The following is a 20814-nucleotide window of genomic DNA, read 5'->3' as shown; positions in this document are numbered from 1 at the left end:
TCAAAGCTCACTCCTTGACTTAAATCACAGAATCCCAACAGTGCAGGCTCTCTGACGGAACATTTTACCAGGCCCTATCCCCATAACCCCACATATTTACACTGCTAATCCCCCTAACCTACAAAAGTTGGGACACTAAGGGGCATGGCCAAACCAGCTAATTTGCACATATCTGGACTGTGAGAGGAAACCAGTGCTCCCGGAGGAAATCCACGCAGACACGGGGAGAACATGCAAACTCCACACAGGCAGTAAGCCAAGTCCGGAATTGAAGGCAATGAGAGATGTGGACGAACAGGTTGAGTATCAGCCTATAATCCTTCCAATACAACCGTTGGCCGGTGGTCAGAGTGGGAGAATCTCCTAATCAGCCATATTGTGGAAGGCAATGGCAAACTGCAGCTGTTCTTTTCCGAGCATAATTGTGAACCATGGTCACCAATGCCCTCTTAGGGTATGGTATCTGGAGGTAGCAGATAATTACGTGAGCAATTATTCCTGCAGCAGATTTTATGAATACTATAGCATTTAAGTCCTTGAAATTGTATATGGGATACACGGTGCTTCTCAGACATCTCCATATAATAATCGTGTAGTGGAATGTAAAACAAAATATCCTCCAGCTGTTCATGTGGCTTCCCAGAACAGAGTGGAAAATTTCCTCCATTTGCTAAATGACATTCAGCAAGAATGTAAAACTTTCCACTCCACTGACTTCAGCACAAACAGAAATGAAAAATGCAAATATCCCTTCAGGTTCTTTTCTGGAATCCACTCTTCCATGTTTTTTCGAAGTACCAGAGATTTTAACTACTTGGAGTGTTTAGTTTGGGTTATCCTGTTTTTTTGACTGACTTTACAAATTCCAAGAAATCTTATAACAAGAACAAGTTTTACACGTAAAATTGAGAGGATTTTGCATACGTGTAGGTGACACACATTGGTGACTTTTAATCACAGAATAGTTACATAACTTCCTCATAATTATTATTGTAATATGTAACACCGCAAGTTACTTCTATATCGATGGAGTCATCGAAGGCTTATGAGCTCCACATGATTGACACATGATTCTCCGTGAAGATTCATGCCTGCAATGTGACTTATGGTAGATTTGCTAAGAAATAATTTGCTGTCCAAAATCACTGGCTACTGGACACACAAATGGCTACATTGCACATTCACTCTGCAGGGTTCTGTGGTTTAGCTAGGCTAAAGGAACACCTTTCATATTAAATTAAAAGAAAGGAACATGATTACAGTTAGCTGGCTGAATCTGAGATAGCAAGCAGTTTTAATTATTCTGCAAGCCTCTACCCATTCTTTATAAAGTTTGATATTCACAGTTAAAACTAGCAATGGCTGTCAGCAGTGACAAAGTTAAATAGGTCACAATTTGTGTGGAAATACAGTTTATAGAATAAAGTTCAAGTCATGCAATTAACCCAAATGTTCGTGCTGTAAGGAATATTTTGGTACTGGATAAGGATGAGGCCTCTTCTGCATTGTTTAAGTTTTTTTTATTAGTGTCACAAGTAGGCTAACATTAACATAGCGATGAAGTTACTGTGAAAATCCCCTAGTCACCACACCCCGGTGCCTGTTCGGTACACTAAGAGAGCATTTAGCATGGCCAATGCACTTAACCAGCACGTCTTTTGGACTGTGGGAAGAAACTGGAGCACTTGGAGGAAACCCACGCAGACACGGGGAGAACGTGCAGACTCCGCGCAGGCAGTGACCCAAGCCAGGAATTGAAACTGGGTCCCTGGTGCTGTGACGCAGCAGTGCTAACCACTATGCCACCGTGCCACCCACATTGCTATAAAAGTGTGTATAAAATGTTGAAATAAATAAGACCCTGTTGTGAATTGATATGCAATTTTTTAAACCATTTCAAGTATATTGCCTCATAGGTTTACACTTCGCAGGCTCGGAAAAATATAGAATACTCTGTACCTTACTGATTGTTTTAAATATATACAAGTTGCAAAAACGAATGAATGGAAATAATATTAAGAAGGGTTTAACTGTAAATTCTCCATCATCACTCCCACTTCCTCATCACGTGTTTATCATATTATGCAAAAGTCACAAGTGTCTCAATTGACTTCTTGACCTCTGTCCTGGAGCAGGCAGAGTGGTCACAAAATTTGGCTTTGTGCTGCCTGTTTTCTGGCCAAGTTGCGTCCAAAATGGCCTCTGTGAAGCATGTGCACTCTTCCGTTGTTGTCCAGACCAGAGGCCATTTTGCTGAACATGTGAGCCCATGCAGGGAGTGTTCAACAGATAGCTGGTGACATTGTGGGCCTGATTTTACCAAAGCTTAACGGGCGCGAAATCGCGGTAAAGTTGGGCGTCGGGCCTATACCGCGATTTGCACCCGATTCCGAGCAGATCGCGGCTTTACCGACACCCAATTCGGGCACGTGCCCGAATCGGGCGGCCCAACGATTTAAATGCATTTGCATGTATTTAAATCGACTTAATGAGCCTCGCGCCCAACTCTACCGCCAAATCCCATTTTACCGTCTTCTGGCCCGATCCGCGTCCGCGCTGTAACCGACCTGCAAAATAAAAGTCTGAAGCCGCTGCTGCCTCCGAAGAGCGGGGTCAGAGACTGCAATGGCTCTCTGACCCAGGTCATCCTCTGGTCGGGGTGGGAGGAGGGGGTGGGAGGAGGACAGGGGGTGTGACGTCTCATTCCCTGGGGAGGGGGGGGGGGGGTGGGAGGGGAGGGGTGTGACTGATCATCCCCTGGGGGGAGAGAAGAGGGGGTGTGACGTCTCATCCCCTGGTCGGGGGGGTTCCGCTGCGTGTCTGCGGCCGATCCCTCCTGGCACCATCACTGGTACACTACCAGCCACAGATTACTCTTCCCTGCAGGTGCGAGAGAGCGGGAGAGATGGCTGTGGCTTGTAGTGTACCAGTGATGGTGCCAGGAGGGATCGGCCGCAGACAGGCAGCGGAACCCCCCCTGACCAGAGGATGAGACGTCACACCCCCTCTCTACACCGCCCCCCCCACCCCAGGAGATGATCGGTCACACCCCCTCCCCGTCCACCCCCCCCCAGGGGATGAGACGTCACACTGCCTCCCACCCCCCCCACCCCCCGCCAACAAGAGGATGACCGTCAGAGAGCCGCACTCTCCACTTTCTGCTTTTCTCTTCGCGCCCGGGCGCGCTGTCAGATTTTTTTCGAACTGCGCATGCGCAGTTCAGAGCTCCGATTGGTTCGCCAGCGCTAAGCCCCGCCCACAGCGCGGATCGGGCCGGAGCCGGCAAAACGCGTATGGGCGCACTGGAAAGAGGATTCCAGGCTCGGATCTATTTGACGCCCAGATCTGGCACTTAGACTCAAAATGGTAAAAGTCCCCCCTATGTCATGCTGATTTGACACCTGGGCTGTCCGTATTGCAGCTGAGCGCTTCAGCGAATCTGCTCCCATAAATACACAGAGCTCAACAACATATGGTCAGCAGCTGAAAGGACCCTTCACCAGTGCTATTTTAAAAGATCATCAGGTTAGTAGCTGATTGGCTTCACTTGGTTATTGCTGCAATTTTCAAAGAGTTTGATAATGGCTAGACTTATTTATGATGTGGAGATGCTGGCATTGGACTGGGGTAGGCACAATACGAAGTCTCACAACACCAGGTTAAAGTCCAACAGGCTTTCGGAGCGCTGCCCCTTCATCAGGTGAGCCATCTGATGAAGGGGCAGCACTCCGGATGCTCGTGCTACCAAATAAACCTGTTGGACTTTAACCTGGGGTTGTGAGATTTCTTACTAGACTTATTTAAAATCACTGAAATCTATAGGGAGTGACCTACACTTGTACACAGTACATTGTGAGATCAGGGCCTATGTGCAATAGCGCAATCTCGCAGTCTGCAGCCGGCTTCCTGGCATAAATAGACTTTATTCACTCTTCCTACTGGCAAGAATCACACTTTGCCTTTTTTTACTAAGTGCCATAAGATAGCATATGGGAGCTCGCCCAAAAAATGGGTGCAATTTTCTCCCATTTTCATGCTTGTATACAAGTTGCAAAAACGAATGAATGGAAATAATATTAAAAAGGGTTTAACTGTAAATTCTCCATTATCACTCCCACTTCATCAGGTGATTATCATGTCATGCAAAAGTCACAAGTGTCTCAATTGACTTCTTGACCTGTGTCCTGCAGCAGGCAGAGTAGTCACAATTATTTTGGTAAGATCGCCCCCATAAAGTTGTGGACAGAAAGAGATTGTGCACTGTCAAAATTTTAAAAAAAGGTCATGCAAGGGTGGTGGTATGAGAAGTGTGGTGATAGTAGTGCGACTGATGCAGATTTATGTATTATATTGTTATTTTGTGTTTAAGGGGAATGTTAAAAATTCAGCTTTATGCTACAGGCAGTCAATACGTCTGGGGAATGTCACTCAGATACTGAGAGAGCAGGATGATTACTCATTTTAGCCTTGCAAGTGGTTAAGTCGAGCTAATGGACTTTTGTTTACTTAAGTTCCCCTGGGATTTCTGATTCGAATGATTGACAGGGTCATATGATGATCAGTTGATGGTTTATGTGCAGTCCTGTGTCTGTGGCAGACACGATAAGTTTTTGCAGAAAGTAGATTAGTTTACAGCTGAAGCCTGGTTGAAGTCAGAATGATTTTGCAGGCTTCTGGAATTCTATCTCTCTCTGAAAGTTTCAATATGATCTATGCTCATTATAGCATGTATCTTTATGGTTGCTAACTGTATTTAAAGTGGCATTTAGGTCTGTAAGTGGAATGTTGCTTATTTGGAAATGAAACAGTGATAAATTAGAAATTAAAGTTGTTTCCTTTTCATTTTTAAGTATTGTTCAACTCTTAATAGTTAAGTTGTTTCATTTGTTAGAGCTATATTAAAACTGTGTTATTAAATACAATTTGCTTCACAATAAAATATCCCCATTTTTTCAGTGGAATAATTCCTGGAAGGAAGTGTCCTTTCCTCACGTTCATGCCAAAAAAGAAAAATTGTTGGGGTTTAGTCTGGCATCCGAACATAATTTAGAGTTCTGGTCTGTTATCCTAACAGAATGTGGAGATGCCGGCGTTGGACTGGGGTGAACACAGTAAGAAGTCTCACAACACCAGGTTAAAGTCCAACAGGTTTATTTGGTAGCAAATACCATAAGCTTTCGGAGCAATGCTCCTTCGTCAGATGGAGTGGTCTCTGTTCTCAAACAGGGCACAGACACAGAAATCAAATTACAGAATACTGATTAGAATGCAAATCTCTACAGCCAGCCAGGTCTTAAATGCACAGACAATGTGGGTGGAGGGAGCATTCAACACAGGTTAAACTCCAGACGCTGAAAGATGCCCTCATAAGAACAGGATATGGCGCTCGACTCATCGATCAACAGTTCCGACGTGCCACAGCGAAAAACCGCACCGACCTCCTCAGAAGACAAAGACGGGACACGGTGGACAGAGTACCCTTCGTCGTCCAGTACTTCCCCAGAGCGGAGAAGCTACGGCATCTCCTCCGGAGCCTTCAACATGTCATTGATGAAGACGAACATCTCGCCAAGGCCATCCCCACACCCCCACTTCTTGCCTTCAAACAACCACGCAACCTCAAACAGACCATTGTCCGCAGCAAACTACCCAGCCTTCAGGAGAACAGTGACCACGACACCACACAACCCTGCCACAGCAACCTCTGCAAGACGTGCCGGATCATCAACACGGATGCCATCATCTCACGTGAGAACACCATCTACCAGGTACATGGTACCTACTCTTGCAACTCGGCCAACGTTGTCTACCTGATACGCTGCAAGAAAGGATGTCCCGAGGCATGGTACATTGGGGAAACCATGCAGACGCTACGACAACGGATGAATGAACACCGCTCGACAATCACCAGACAAGACTGTTCTCTTCCTGTGGGGGAGCACTTCAGCAGTCACGGGCATTCAGCCTTGGATCTTCAGGTAAGCGTTCTCCAAGGCGGCCTTCACGACACACGACAGCGCAGAGTCACTGAGCAGAAACTGATAGCCAAGTTTCGCACACATGAGGACGGTCTAAACCGGGATGTTGGATTTATGTCACATTATCAGTAACCCCCGCAGCTTGACTCCTGGACTTGCACAATTTCACAAGCTGTACTGTCTGGAGACAATACACATCTCTTTAACCTGTGTTGAATGCTCCCTCCACCCACATTGTCTGTGCATTTAAGACCTGGCTGGCTGTAGAGATTTGCATTCTAATCAGTATTCTGTAATTTGATTTCTGTGTCTGTGCCCTGTTTGAGAACAGAGACCACTCCATCTGACGAAGGAGCATTGCTCCGAAAGCTTATGGTATTTGCTACCAAATAAACCTGTTGGACTTTAACCTGGTGTTGTGAGACTTCTTACTGTATCCTAACAGAAGTCAGAATTGCTAAAACCCTATCAAAGCAGAAAGACGGAAATAACCTGTGAAGACAGGTTGTTACTGCGCGGGGCTCGAATAATAGTCACAACCCAGGGACTATTGTTACAGGAACTGCATAACTCATCCAGGTCAATGAACGCCCTAGCCAGGAGTTACGTGTGGTGGCTGGGCATCGGCAAGGAAATAGAAAGGATGGTGAGTCAACGCCCTAGTTACGAAACTCAACAGGTTTTACCAGCGAATTTGCATCCATGGGAGTGGCTTGACCAACCATGCGTGAGGCTACATGTAGATTTTGTTGGGCCATTTATGGGTCATATGTTTCTTATACTAGTAGATGCACACTCCAAGTGGTTAGATGTGCATTTGATGAAGTCCACAACAACCATGGCCAACATTGACCCATTGACACATTAAAGAAGATCTTTGCTATCCATGGCATTCCAGAAATGGTGGTGCCAGACAATGGTCCATCATTCGCGGTGGAAGAATTCCAAACATTTCTCAAGTCCAATGGCATTCATCATGTGAGGTTGGCACCTTACCACCCAGCATCAAGTGGGCTGGCAGATTGTGCAGTACAAACATTTAAGTCATCAATAAAAAAGAACAGGTGAACAGGCCCCTTCCTTTACGTATTGCCAGGTTTTTATTGTCTTAAAACACCACCCCAAACATGACCACAGCGGGTCACGCCAGCCGTGTTACTGATGGGATACTATTTAAGAACATGATTGGACACGATGTTCCCTAATGTGGCAGGAAGGCTGGAGGCCAGGCAGGCTTCCCAGAAGGAAAATCATGCTTCAGGAAGAGAAAGCAAGAGTGTTTAATGTGGTTGATGCAGTCATGGCCAGAAACTTTGCAGCAGGCTCGATACAGGTGGCCAGTAAAGTTGTGGAGAGAACAAGACCGGTCTCCAGCGTTGTGAAGGTACAAAGCTGTCAGCTCAGGAAACATGTGGACCATCTAAGGAGGAGAGCAATATTAGACAATGAGATGCACAGGTGACCTCTGCAGATAGTTTGAGGATACCAAGTCTGGTTACTGGGGTTTCGGAGGAGAATATGGGACTGGAGCACCAATGGTTGTATTGACTGAGGAGCCTGAAGCTGCCAAGGCGGCCTAGATCCTGGATTAATGAGTCTGCCTTTTCTGTCTGTCTAGTCTGACCCTTTAAATGTAGAAGAGCTTCCCACCAAACTGAAGCTCTCGACCAGATCTTGGAAGTCTCCGGACCAATTAAACTTTTGATGAGTTTTCCAGTGGTTCTTCCTGTCACCCTTTTAATTTCAAGCCTATAATGTGCCTTATTAATCCTGTTCTTTGTTCATCCATAGGTGTTTTTCAGATTTGAGAGTGGAGGAATTTAGTAGCTTGGCCCTTTAGGGGGAGGAGGGGAGGGAGGTGTTTCCCGAGGGCCACGAGATTGGCAAGGAGCTGAGCCAATCGGCAGGAGAGTTCGTACCATGGGTCGAGGAGGGTCTTACATTTGCAGTCAAGGAGTCGAATAGAACAGTCGCATTGTAATTCAGTCTGACCTTGTTATATATGTTATTCTTATTGTTGGCAATAAAGCCTTTGTTGATTCAAGCCACATTGAGTAGCCCTCGATTTATTACATCAACATCCTGCTAAATTAGCTTAAATTTCCCAGAAACTCCTGTAAATTGTCCCACAAGGAAGGACATTGTCCTGACCCTGTTGAGGTGCAGTCTGTTCAATTTGTATGGGTCCAGCTCTCCCAGAAAGAGGCCCAATGCCTCTGGGAAGCTAAAGCCCTCCCTCCTGCACCATCTCTCCAGCCAAACGTTCCTCTGCTCTATCCTCCTATCTTTATACTCACTAGCATGTGGCACTAGGAATATTCCTGATAATTCTAACTTTCAGGCATTGCCTGTTAGTCTTCTTCCCAACCCACTAAATCTGCTGACAGGATCTCACCCCTCTTTCGACCGGTGTCAGTGGTACTGATAGGGACCACAACCTGTGGCCGTTAACTCACCCCCCTCATAGTGCTCTGCAGTCAGGGTTTTCTACTATATATGTTTTATTAACTTTACCTTAAACACTTACCAGATATAATATAATAAATATATTAAATATATCAAAAGTTTAATTGGTCCGGAGAGTCTTTCTGGGAGAGCTGGACCCATACAAATTGAACAGACTGCACCTCAACAGGGTCAGGACAATGTCCTTCCTTGTGGGACAATTTAATCAATCTGAATCTGAATCAATCAGCATTTTGTTCCTCTAACTATGGAATCCCCTTTTGCTATTGCTTTCTAAAGCTTCCTCTTGCCCCTTCACCCCCTGTTCAGCAGATTCACTTGTGGTTCAATGGACTTGGCTCTGATTCCAATGACAATCAATCATTCTTACCAGGGTTCAGAGTTGCATACTGGCTGGAGAGCAAGATACACTCAAGGGCCTGGATGATCTTCCTTGACTTAAAGCCATGATGTATACTTGAATTATAGCGATCACCCATTCCCTCTCTGCCAACACTCCTGTAAGCTGCTGGGTAACCACCTCCAAGTTCATGCAGTCCACAGTGCCATCTGCATTTGAGCTACCACAGCGAACCAGAGGATAGCTACTGGGTGCCAAGGACTATCCACTGAACCCATGGCTCATGACTCCGGTGTATAGCGCATGCACAAGTGGGCAGCATGCATATACTCATGCTGACCCTGCTCAATGTTTTTCTCTGTAACTCCTGCTGCTGAGCAGGAAGTGTCAGGATCAGTTGCACTCTTGGCTCACACTGCAGCTGCCACGCACACACATCTGTTCCTACGTTTTTCCAGTCAATGGCAGGAGATCAGAATATTCGGTAAATTTATTATGTTAATTTCCTTGTTCTATTTTTCTCATCCTGTTCTACTACGAGGAAAGGAGCTATCTGGTGAGTAAGTGGTTAAGGTCTGTTCCAGGTTTAAGGTTTAAAGTAATACACAAAGTGGAGGTAAAGTTAATAAAATATATTTTAAAACTACATAAATAAGCAAATAATACAATTAAGTAATCAACCAATACACATCAAGGGTGACATTACATATGATTTTTAAAAATGTATTTTTCTTTATATTTATTTTTCTGATTGGCAGGCAGTGACCTGTGGGGTTCCACATGGATCAGTGCTGGGACCCCAACTGTTCATATTATATATTAATGACTTGGAAAAGGGAACTGAATGTATTATCTCCAAATTTGCAGATTTTACAAAGTTGGGTGGGAGGGTGAGCTGTGAGGAGGATGCAGAGATGCTTCTGTATGATTTAGACAGGCTGAGTGAGTGGGCATATGCATGGCAGATGCAGTATAATGTGGATAAATGTGAGGTTATCCACTTTGGTAGCAAAAATAGGAAAGCAGAGTATTATTTGAATGAGTGTAAATTGAGAGAGGTCCATGATCTTGGTGTCCTCATGCAACTGTCGCTGAAAGTAAGCGCGCAGGTACAGCAGGCGGTAAAGAAGGCAAATGGTATGTTGGCCTTCATAGCGAGAGGATTTGAGTATAGGGAAAGGGATGTTTTACTGCAATTGTACAGGGAATTGGTGAGGCCACACCTGGAGTATTATGTGCAGTTTTGGTATCCTTATCTGAGGAAGGATGTTCTTGCTATAGAAGGAGTGAAGTGAAGGTTTAGCAGGCTGATTCCTGGGATGGCAGGTCTGTCCTATGAGGAGAGACTAAGTCAGTTAGGATTATATTCACTGGAGTTTAGAAGAGTGAGAGGGATCTCATAGAAACTTGTAAAATTCTAGCAGGGTTAGACAGGATCAATTCAGAAAGAATGTTCCCGATGGTGGGGAGTCCAGAACTAGTGGTCATAGTTTGATGATAAGGGTGAGGTGAGGAGAACTTTCTTCACCCATGGGGTGATGAATGTATCGAATTCACTAACACAGAATGTAGTTGAGGCCAAAAGGTTGTGTGATTTCAAGAAGAAATTAGTTATAGCTCTTGGAGCTAAATGGATCAAGAGATTTGGGGAAAAGAGGGGATCAGGATATTGAATTTGATGATCGGTATGATCACAATGAATGGCAGAGCAGGCCCGAAGGGTCGAATGACTTTCTCTTGCTTCTAGTTTCCATGATGTGTTAATGCTGAAGCAAGTGGGGCTCCTGGATAGCATTGTGATGCGGTGCAATCAGGTCTGTAGTGAGTGTCTGTGGCTCGAGGATCTTCAGCACAGAGTCACTCTTGGTGATGGGTATTGAAATCTCCATCTTACAAGTCTTTGCAATCTATTATCTATACTCCGGTTTCCATCTAATCTTCACTGTCACTGGGTTAAAATCCCGGATCTCCCTTCCTAACAGCATTGTGGATGTACCTACACCACATGGATCGCAATGGTTGAAGAAGGCAGCTCACAACCACATTCTCAATGGTGATTTGGAATGTGCAATAAATGCTGGCCACATCCCATGATAGAATTTTTTGAAATTAGTTTGTTCTAAGTTTTTTTTATATATTAATGAATTAAGACAATGAGTGGTAATTTGAGCCCATGTTCACCGTCTGCGAGGTTACTGATGAGGCCTCAAGATCTGGAAGTCACAGTTCTCACCGGCAACAATGCATTTTTGGATCATCCCCGCCCCTCACCGGTGATGTCATCAGGTTCACGCCCATAATGGGCATGAACATGCTTTGCATTAATTTCCATTCATTTGAATATTATTAACCCACCCCCTTGCCTAATACTTACCCCATCGCCATATCTTCAAATCGTGACAGCACATTGTGGTGAACCATTGTTGGTTACCACCAGGAGTGCTGAGCCATGGTTTGGTCAGCACTATGAGTCTGTAGATATGTTACTGTTGGGGTTAGGGTTGGGCTGTTCTACCTGTTAATATAGTCCTATGGTACACTCCAGTTGGCTCCGCCTTCCGGGAGAGGTATAAAGGTCACTGCTCTGCCTGGTGACCCTTTAGTCTGGGATTGTATATAGTAGCTCCGTTATTGTTGGTAATAAAAGCCTTTATTTCCCGGGTACATCCTGCCTCCCGTGTGATTTATCGCGCATCACACATCAGTGAAATTTACAACAGGCTCACACAGACCACCTGTTGCAGGGGTCTCCTCAGGGGCAGAAAAGTAAGTGTAGCCCCTGGGGGAGAGGGACAAGGCCAGGGAGTGGCCTGGCAATGCCCCCTGGCACAGCCATTGGTGCAGGTTAGCACTGTCAGGTTGACACCATGCCACTCTAGAAATGTCACCCTGGCAGTGCCACCCTGTGCCAAGGGTGAACCCCTGGGAGTTTCATGGGGAAGGGGAGGGGGATTCATTCAGGTTTAGTTGTGGGATGGGAGCGGACAGAGGAACAAGGGATGCTGGTGATGGCCATTGGGGGGAGGTATGGGGAGCAGCGGGAGGGGTGGTGGAGAGGAGGTACCAATGATCAGGGTGGGGGGAAAAGGTGCTGATAACCGGGGGAGGTAGAGAAGTTGTTAAGTAGTTGATACCAAAACATCTAATGTATTCAAGAGGCAGCTAGATGTAGCACTTGGGGCGAATGGGATCAAAAGTTATGGGAAAAAAGGAGTAGGCTATTGAGTTAGATGATCAGCCATGTCCGTAATGAATGGCAGAGTAGGCTCAAAGGGCCAAATGGCCTCCTCCTGCTATCTTCTGTGTTTCTATGTAAGTGCTGACTCCAATCTGGGTTGAGCCCCTGAGATCTCCATGGTGGGCTGGAGGGGAGGTTACTAAGGTTCTGATTAGGACATCCTTTAAAGATGGCACCGTGGTCTTTGAGTAGCCAGGTTTTGCCGGTGTGTTTAGGCCTCATACCCCTGTATGACGGTGTGATTTTTTTGGCAGTGTGGTAAGATCTGAAGAGAAAACTGATCTGTTTTTCTGGAGAGAAACACATCGGTTTTCTTGCCAGAAACAAGTTCTATCAACTTTTGGTAAGATTTCCCCCAATAATTTTAAATAGTCATTGCCTCAAACCTGCACAAACCACGACAAATATTGGAAGCAAAATGCAGCACTCCTTTCTCCTCTGCATCAAATTCCCACTTTCACCACGTTGCCAACTGTGATTTATGATGCACTGGGTTCTGTAATTAGTTTCTGCTGCCCTTTTGTGTATCACGTTGATGCGCTATCAATAAGGCAAAAGACTACCAATATGCCAATATAAGTGTAGGCTTCCTCAAGGGAGAAGGGCAGGTTACGGGACTTGACAAAATGGAAAAATCTGGTGACACCCGGGTGACAAAGGTCGTTATGGAGGGACTGTAGCTGGTCTAGTTGGGCGCTGGCGCATGATCCACGGGACAGGGCATCTGGGGGCTCATTGAGCTTCCCGGGCCGGTACATGATGTCATATCTGTATATGGAGAGCTCAATCCTCCACCGCAAGATCTTGTCATTCTTAATCTTGCCCTTTTGCCTGGTGTTAAACAGGAAGGCAACTGACCGCTGGTCCGTTATTAAGGTGAATCGTTGGCCCGCGAGATAATGGCGCCAGTGCCGGACGGCTTCCACGATGGCCTGGGCCTCCTTCTCGACCGAGGAGTGTCGAATCTCAGGGCCTTGTAAGGTCCGGGAAAAGAAGGCCACCGGACGGCCCCTCTGGTTAAGGGTGGCAGCTAGGGCAAAGTCAGACGCATCACTTTCCACTTGGAATGGGATGGATTCGTCCACAGCCTTCGCGATGTCCGCTTTGATGTCATCGAAGGCCCGACGGGCCTCCTCCGCCAGGGGAAAAGAGGTCGATTTTAGGAGCGGATGGGCTTTATCTGCGTAACGAGGAACCCACTGGGCATAATAGGAGAAGAAGCCCAGGCATCTCCTCAGTGCTTTGAGGGTAGTAGGGAGGGGAAGCTGCATAAGGGGACGCATACGGGCTGGGTCGGGGCCAAGGACACCATTTTCTATCATGTACCCAAGGATGGCGAGGCGGCGTGTCCGAAAAACACACTTCGCCTCATTATATGTGAGGTTCAGGAGAGTGGCCGTACGAAGGAATTTTTGTAGGTTGGCATCATGATCCTGCAGGTCATGGCCGCAGATGGTGACGTTATCCAGATACGGGAAAGTGGCCCGTAGCCCGTGCTGGTTCACCATTTGATCCATGGCCCGCTGGAAGACTGAGACCCCATTGGTGACACCAAAGGGGACTCGGAGGAACTGGTAGAGGCGGCCATCCGCCTCAAAGGCAGTATATGGGCGATCCTCCGAGCGGATAGGGAGCTGGTGGTAAGCCGATTTCAAATCGATCGTCGAGAAAACCCTATAGTGCGCGATGCGGTTGGCTATGTCCGCGATACGGGGAAGAGGATACGCATCTAGTTGGGTATACCTATTTATGGTCTGGCTGTAGTCAATCACCATGCGGTGTTTCTCCCCCGATTTAGCTACGACCACTTGCGCCCTCCAGGGGCTGGTGCTGGCCTGGATAATCCCTTCCCGGTGCAGCCGTTGTACCTCGGACTGAATGAAGGCCCGGTCATCCGCACTATAGCGCCTACTCTTGGTGGCTATAGGCCTACAATCCGGGGTGAGGTTATCAAATAACGGGGGGGGGGGGGGTGATCTTGAGGGTCGAGAGACTGCAGGTGGTGCGCGAGGGGCGCTGCCGTGACGGTGCCTGGCAGACGGAGAGCGGGGGATAAGGGCCATCATACTGCAGGGTGACGCTCCTATGATGGCTGAGGAAATCTAACCCCAGCAGTACAGCTGCGCAGAGTCGCGGCAGCACGAGGAGCCGAAAACGCTCGTAGACTGTGCCCTGTACCGTCAGCGTCACCAAACAGCACCCGATGACCTCCACCAAGTGGGAATTCAAGGCCATGTAGATGGTCTGGCTCCAGGGTCGCACGGGAAGGGCATATTGACGCACTGTGCGAGGGTGTATAAAACTTTCTGTGCTCCCACAGTCAAACAGGCAGTTTTCTGCATGACCATTTACCTTGATCTCCATTATTGACTTGGAGAGTTGATGAGGCTGCGACTGGTCCAGGCAAATCGATGCCACCGTTGAATTAAAGAAGAATCCATCTTCGTCGCCATCTGATGACATCACGGATGAAGCTTCCTGCTCAGCTCGCCTTGATGCCAGTCTCAAAGATGGCGACTCCCGCACTTCCGGTGACCGCATCAAAGATGGCGATTCCCGCACTTCCGGTGACCGCATCAAAGATGGCTACGCCCTCGGAGCACACATGGCTCCACGAGGCTTCGGAAGCGGCTTTGCTCAGCAGACTTTAACGAAGTGGCCTAGCTTACCGCATCCGGAGCAAATCGCGTCCTTTGCCGGGCAGCGACGCCGAGGGTGCTTAGGTAGGCCACAAAAGTAACATTTGGGCCCCGCCGGAACAGCCGTCGCGGTGGAGCCGTTGGTGGAACGGGATGCAAGGTAAGACCCAAGATTATGGGAGGCCGCTTCTAACGTTTCAGTCATTGTGGCTGTTCTTCGGAGATCTAGGTCATCTTGTTCCAGCAGACGCTGCTGGATGTATGTAGACTCAATACCCGCAACGTAGGCGTCGCGGATCAGGTCCTCTATGTTCTGAGCTGCTGTAACAGCCTTACAGTCACAAGTTCGAGCTAGGACCCACAGGGCACGCAGAAATTGGGCGCACAATTCTCCTGGCTGCCGCTTGCGGGTAGTTAGGAGGTGTCTGGCGTACACCACGTTAGGCCTCTTTCGGAACTGCCCTTTTAGGAGTTCGATAGCGTCCGCGTAAGTAGCAGCGTCCCGGAAGATTCCATAGACAGCTTCGCTTACCCGGGCGCGGAGCACATGGAGTTTAGCGGTGTCGGTGTCGATGGCCGTAGCGGTGTCGACGAATGCTTCGAAGCAGTCCAACCAATGATCAAATTTATCAGAGGCTCCAACCTCTTGAGGGTCTAATGCTAACTTGTCGGGTTTTAGAAACTGCTCCATACTAGTAACTGTTGTGAATAAAATTGATGCGCTATCAATAAGGCGAAAGACTACCGGTGTGCCAATACAAGTGTAGGCTTTTATTCACAACAGAATCAGGAGCACATCCCAACAAATAACCAACCTGGACTGAACAAGGGGGAGGAGACAGTCACCTTTATACTAGGTGCCGAGGGGAGGAACCAAACTGGAAGGGGATGTGTCCAGGTATGACAAGCACACACAACGGTGGTCCATATAGGACAAAGGCACAACTGAGGTCCACCACACACGTCTCCTTCTCAGCCGGTCTTCTGATGAAGAGAGTGGGTAATGAGGAGAAACTCGGGCGTTCCGCCCCTGTAAATTTAATGAATGTATTTTATTGCATTTTTGGTATAACAGTGGAGAGATGATTTCCAGATAAACCTAAGTTGTGAAATCAGGAAGTCTGTTTTTCTTCAATGGGCATTCCCATGGTTAGTCAAATATAACTTGCAGTGAATGCCAGAACAATAAAATGCTTTTAAGTTTCTTTCTAAGTGTAAAGGTGAGTCACGGATGAACTCTTGAGCTGATGATGCATTTAGAAACAGGAAAGGCTCATATGTCACCATCTCTTTCGGTCTCAATATTTTATTTGTCTTGATCTCTCCAGCTGACTCTTGAATACGGCTATATGGTCCGATTTAATGGCCTTCTTTGTTACTGCATATCATTGTAAAGAGGTGAATTGGGAAAGAAATTAGCTTCATGGTTCAAATGGTTTATGGAAGGTTGCTGGTTACAAATTAACCTATGAACCAACACGAAAACCTTTATTTAATAGAAACTTTATGAAAATGAAAGGTGGTTCCTCCACTTGCAAAATCTTGCACCCACAAATTTGCGCATTCCTAGATTTTCATCGTATCATTTTATGTCAAGAGAACAGGCTTATATTTTCCTCTCCATGGGCAATATAGTAACCACAGTTTGAGAATCATTATGGTAACCACATTGTTCATGGCTGGCAGTAACCACGATATTTATGTCTGTCTTGCAGTGTCTAAAAAAATGTGTATTTATCACTGACAGAGCAGCTAAGATGGAAATTCCAAGGAAGTCTCAGTTGGGTTTCAAGGGATGATTTAACATTCTTATAACCTGAGCACCATTGAACCATACATAGAAAATAGAAGCAGGAGTAGGCCATTTGACCCTTTGTGCCTGTTCCACCATTCAATATGTTCATGGCTGATCATCAAATTCAATACCCTGATTCCACCTTCTCCCCATATCCCTTGATCCCTTTCACCCCAAGAGCTATATCTAATTTCTTCCTGACAGCGTTTTGGCTTCAACTACATTCTGTGGTAGTGAATTTTACACATTCACCACCCTCTGGGTGAAGAACTTTCTCCTCACCTCAGTTCTAAAAGGTTTACCCATTATCCTCAAACTATGACCCCCAGTTCTGAACTCCCCCACCATTGGGTACATTCTTTCTGAATCTACCCTGTCTAACCCTGTTAGAATGTTATAAGTTGTTATGAGATATCCCCTCATTCTTCTGAAGTCCAACGGATACAATCCTAACCGACTTAGTCTTTCCTCATCTGATAGTTCTGCCATCTCAGGTAAACCTTCGCTGTGCTCCGTCTATAGCAGGGACATCTTTCCTCAGATAAGGACACCAAAACTGCACACAATACTCCAGGTGTGGCCTTACCAACGCCCACCCTATACAATTGCAGTAAAACATCCCTATCCCTGTACTCAAATCCTTTTGCTGTGCAGGCCAACATACCACTTGCATTCTTTACTGTCTGCTGTACTTTCATGCTTACTTTCAGTGACTGATGCACGAGGACACCAAGGTCTCGCTGAGTATCGACCTCTCCCAATTTACACCCATTCAAATAATACTCTGCCTTCCTATTTTTGCTACCAAAGTGGATAACCTCACATTTATCCACATTATACTGTATTTGCCCACTCACTCAGCCTGTCCAAATCACGCTGAAGCATCTCTGCATCCTCACACAGCTCACCCTTCCACCCAACTTTGTATCATCTGCAAATTTCGAGATAATACATTTAGTTTCCTATCCAAATCATTAATATATAATGTGAACAGTTGGGTCCTAGCACAGATCCCTGCGGTACCTCAATAGATACTGCCTACCAATCAGAAAAAGACCCATTTATTCCAACTCTTTGCTTTCTGGCTGCTAACCAGCTTTCTATCCATCTCAAGACACTACCCACAATCCCATGCTCTTTAACGTTACATAGTAATATAAGACCTTGCCGAAAGCCTTCTGAAAGTCTAAATAAACCACATCCACTGGTTCTCCCTGGGTTAACTCTACCAATTACATCCTCAAAGAATTCCAGCAGATTTGTCAAGCATAATTTTCCTTTCATAAAACTACATTGAATTTATCTGATTATACCACTGCTTTCCAAATGCTGTGCTATGAAATCCTTGATAAAAGACTGTAGCAACTTCCCTGCTACTGATGTTAGGCTCACTGGTTTGTAATTTCCTGTTTTCTCTCTACCTCCCTTTTTGAATAATGGGTTGACATTAGGTACCCTCCAATCTGTAGGACCCATTCCAGAGTCCAAAGAATTTTGGAAAATGACCACCAATGTATCCGCTATTTATAGGGCTCTTCCTTAAGTACTCGAGGATAAAGATTATCTGATCCTGGAGATTTATCTGCTTCAATCCTATTAATTTCCCCAAAACCATTTCTCTACTAATACTGATTTCCTTCAGCTCCTCACTAAAACTTGTGTTTCTATTACCTGTCAACTACCCAGAATAATACTTGGGAACAATGGGTGACTCATAGGAACAAAGAAATGCTGACAGGTAAATGTAGGGACACTGGTGGAAAGGCATTGGGGGTGGGTGGGGGGGAGAGGGGGGAGAGCGGGGGGGGGGTGGGGGGGGGCGCAGTGGTGATGAATCCTGAGACAGGACAGCAAGTTAATGCTCCACAATGTCACTGACGCCACCCCGGCCCAGGCTGCGCATCCACAAGCTCAGTAATCTGTTGGAGGATAATATTGTGGGCTGCTGTGAAACTCTGTAAACCCCTTTCAACACTGGCATCAGCTGTCATGGTGGCAGCAGCTTGAGAGTTTGTGGCACCAAGCTGAGCTGGCGTGACTTCAGTCTAAGCTTCCACTGCAGCACTCAGATGTTGGGTGGCTCTTTCACTTGTGTCCAAAGAGAAACAGACACATCAGCAATCAGATGCTTCATCACATTTGAGCCTACAATTATGGTAAAGGAGCTGGCGCACGGGGAACAGGGGCCTCCAAGCTCGACACAAAGCCAGGTGCAAGTTTAGATCCAATCTCCTCCATGCCCCTTGCCAGAGGCAGCGAGCTTTCTGGAAAGCCTGCCAAAATGCATCAAATATTTTTATGTGTGTTCTCATTAGCCTTTAGCAATACATTGCCCCCCGTGAAGTCCTCATCTGCATCCTCTAAGGTGGGACAGATAGGTGACTTTGCCTTCTAGAAAGCTGGGACCTATCCTCAGGATTCTTGTACCCAAGGTCTCATTGTATGCAGGTCCCATTGCTAAAGTTATCTTCCAAAGTAAGCACAATGTCAGGATCTGAGGTGGTGGTTGGCAGTGCAAAAGCAAGTTTCTTCATCAGTCCCATCTTCCTCTTCCATATCTTACCGCTACACCATTGCCTGGCCAGGGTGAAGTTCCTGGCTATCTGAAAGGAGCAAGCCACAAGAATAGAAAGAGGGCAGGGGGAGAAAGCAAGAGGTGCATGGTTAGACTATCTGCAGCTTGCATATCAGTAGGAATTGAGGCATGAGGAGGAAATGGGATGTGAGAAGGAGGATTAAGTATGAGGATATGGTCATCCTTGATCGGTTCATCCCTGTCGGTGGACGTGACCTCAATCATGGCTGCTCCATCAGGTGAAGGCATGCAGCCCCATCAGCTCGATGCTACTGCTTCTGGTTGTATGCCATCTTGTCCTGCCAGAGGGAGGGAAGTGTGTCAGTGAATGTAGTGCAATTGTTTGGGTGATGTCGCTGTCATGGTTCAATAGCTGACAATGCATGGCACGCTATAAGATGCAGCAATGCTAATCATGTGAGGGTGAGGTAAAGCTATGAATCTGAAGCAGAAGTTGTGGTGGTGGTACATTCAACAGTGGTCCAATGGCTCAGTTGTAAATGTTATGGTTCAAGTTAGAAACTCCAAAGTGTTTTATGAAGCTCGCCGGAACCATAAGTTTTTACGTTGAATTTGGCTAGGATGAGCATGATTTGTTCCACTTCAGGTGCGTTTCAAAAGACCCACTAGGGAGCTTTTATCAAACAAAGTTTATTTAAGAATATAGTTGACATGTATAGTAAGAAAATTAGCAAGAACTTTTATCAATTACAAACAATCATGTTAGTGTATAACCCTTAGTGAATATATATAAGCTCTCCCAATCAGAAAGGATCTGTGAAAAGATCCATTTCACAGGTTTAACACAGCACAGACTAATGCTCACATGATACTGGGATCAAGGCCATTATTTGAATTCTGCAGTCAAATGCTCTTAAGACACAGAACAGTTTGAAGACAAGTCAGTTTCCCAAAACATCAAAGCACAGACTCTTTATTGCAGCCACCAAAACAGATTCTTTACTGTAGGGTGGCAAACAAGATGTGCTTTCAGCTAACTGGTAAAACTTTCAATTATGCTTCTAAGACTGCCTCTAACACGGCAGCCAAAACAAAACTGAAAGCTGAAAAGTCTCTTTCACCTGACCTGCCCATAGTTTTTTTTTCCTTCCTGCAATGACATCACCCAGGGCTGTGATCATGATTTTTTTAAAAACGTCTCAAAGGTACACTAACATTACATTTGAACTTGCATTGACTTACTTGACCACTTGTGTGACCTTCTTGAGGCACTGCATTCTACTGGCATTAACTGCAAAGGCCTCCTGTTTTTTTTATTCATTCATGGGACATGGGTGTTGCTGGCTGGCCAGCAGTTATTGCCCATCCCTAGTCGCCCTTGAAACTGAATGGCTTGTTATGTCATTTCAGAGGGAAGTTGAGAGTCAAAGTACAAGGGAGGACTCCAGAGGTGTCTCAAAATAGGAAGGGCTTGGTGACAGGTGTGAGAGGGGAGGGGAGTGGACAGTTAGAAGAGGGGTCACCTGTGGTTGTCCCACTCCAAAACAGGTACATTGTTTTAGATAGTGTGGAGGAGTGTGCCTCTCCAGGGGTAAGACACAGTGACCAGGTCACTGGCACACAGTCAGGCTCTGTGGCCCGGAAAGGGAAGAGAGGGATTAGGAGAGCGATAGTGGTGGGGGATGCGTCAGTTAGAGGCACAGACAGGCGATTCTGTGGGGGCGAACGGGACTCCAGGATGGTAGTCTGCCTACCTGGTGCTGGGGTCACGGATGTCTCCGAGCGGATAGGAGGCATATTAAAAGGGGAAGATAAAGAAACG

The 20814-nt window shown here is 46.3% G+C and overlaps 2 protein-coding genes across 9 annotated transcripts in view; one reads left to right on the top strand and one right to left on the bottom strand.

Moving 5' to 3' along the window:
- Positions 1-7440, top strand: part of LOC144495489 (tumor necrosis factor receptor superfamily member 11B-like) — a 46783-nt gene extending 39343 nt beyond the window's left edge. The window contains exons 5-6 of the mRNA XM_078215506.1: positions 3422-3525; positions 7192-7440. Of these exons, the coding sequence (XP_078071632.1) occupies positions 3422-3525; positions 7192-7440 (353 nt within the window). The remainder of the gene's footprint in view (positions 1-3421; positions 3526-7191) is intronic.
- Positions 1-20814, bottom strand: part of LOC144495855 (collectin-10-like) — a 204421-nt gene that overhangs the window by 146608 nt on the left and 36999 nt on the right. The gene's annotated exons all lie outside the window — the stretch shown is intronic.

This window comes from Mustelus asterias, chromosome 7 (genome assembly GCF_964213995.1).
Source record: "Mustelus asterias chromosome 7, sMusAst1.hap1.1, whole genome shotgun sequence".
Classification (NCBI taxonomy): Eukaryota; Metazoa; Chordata; class Chondrichthyes; order Carcharhiniformes; family Triakidae; genus Mustelus; species Mustelus asterias.
The sequence above is the reverse complement of the archived record's forward strand: the minus strand, read 5'-3'. Positions and strand labels throughout refer to the sequence as shown.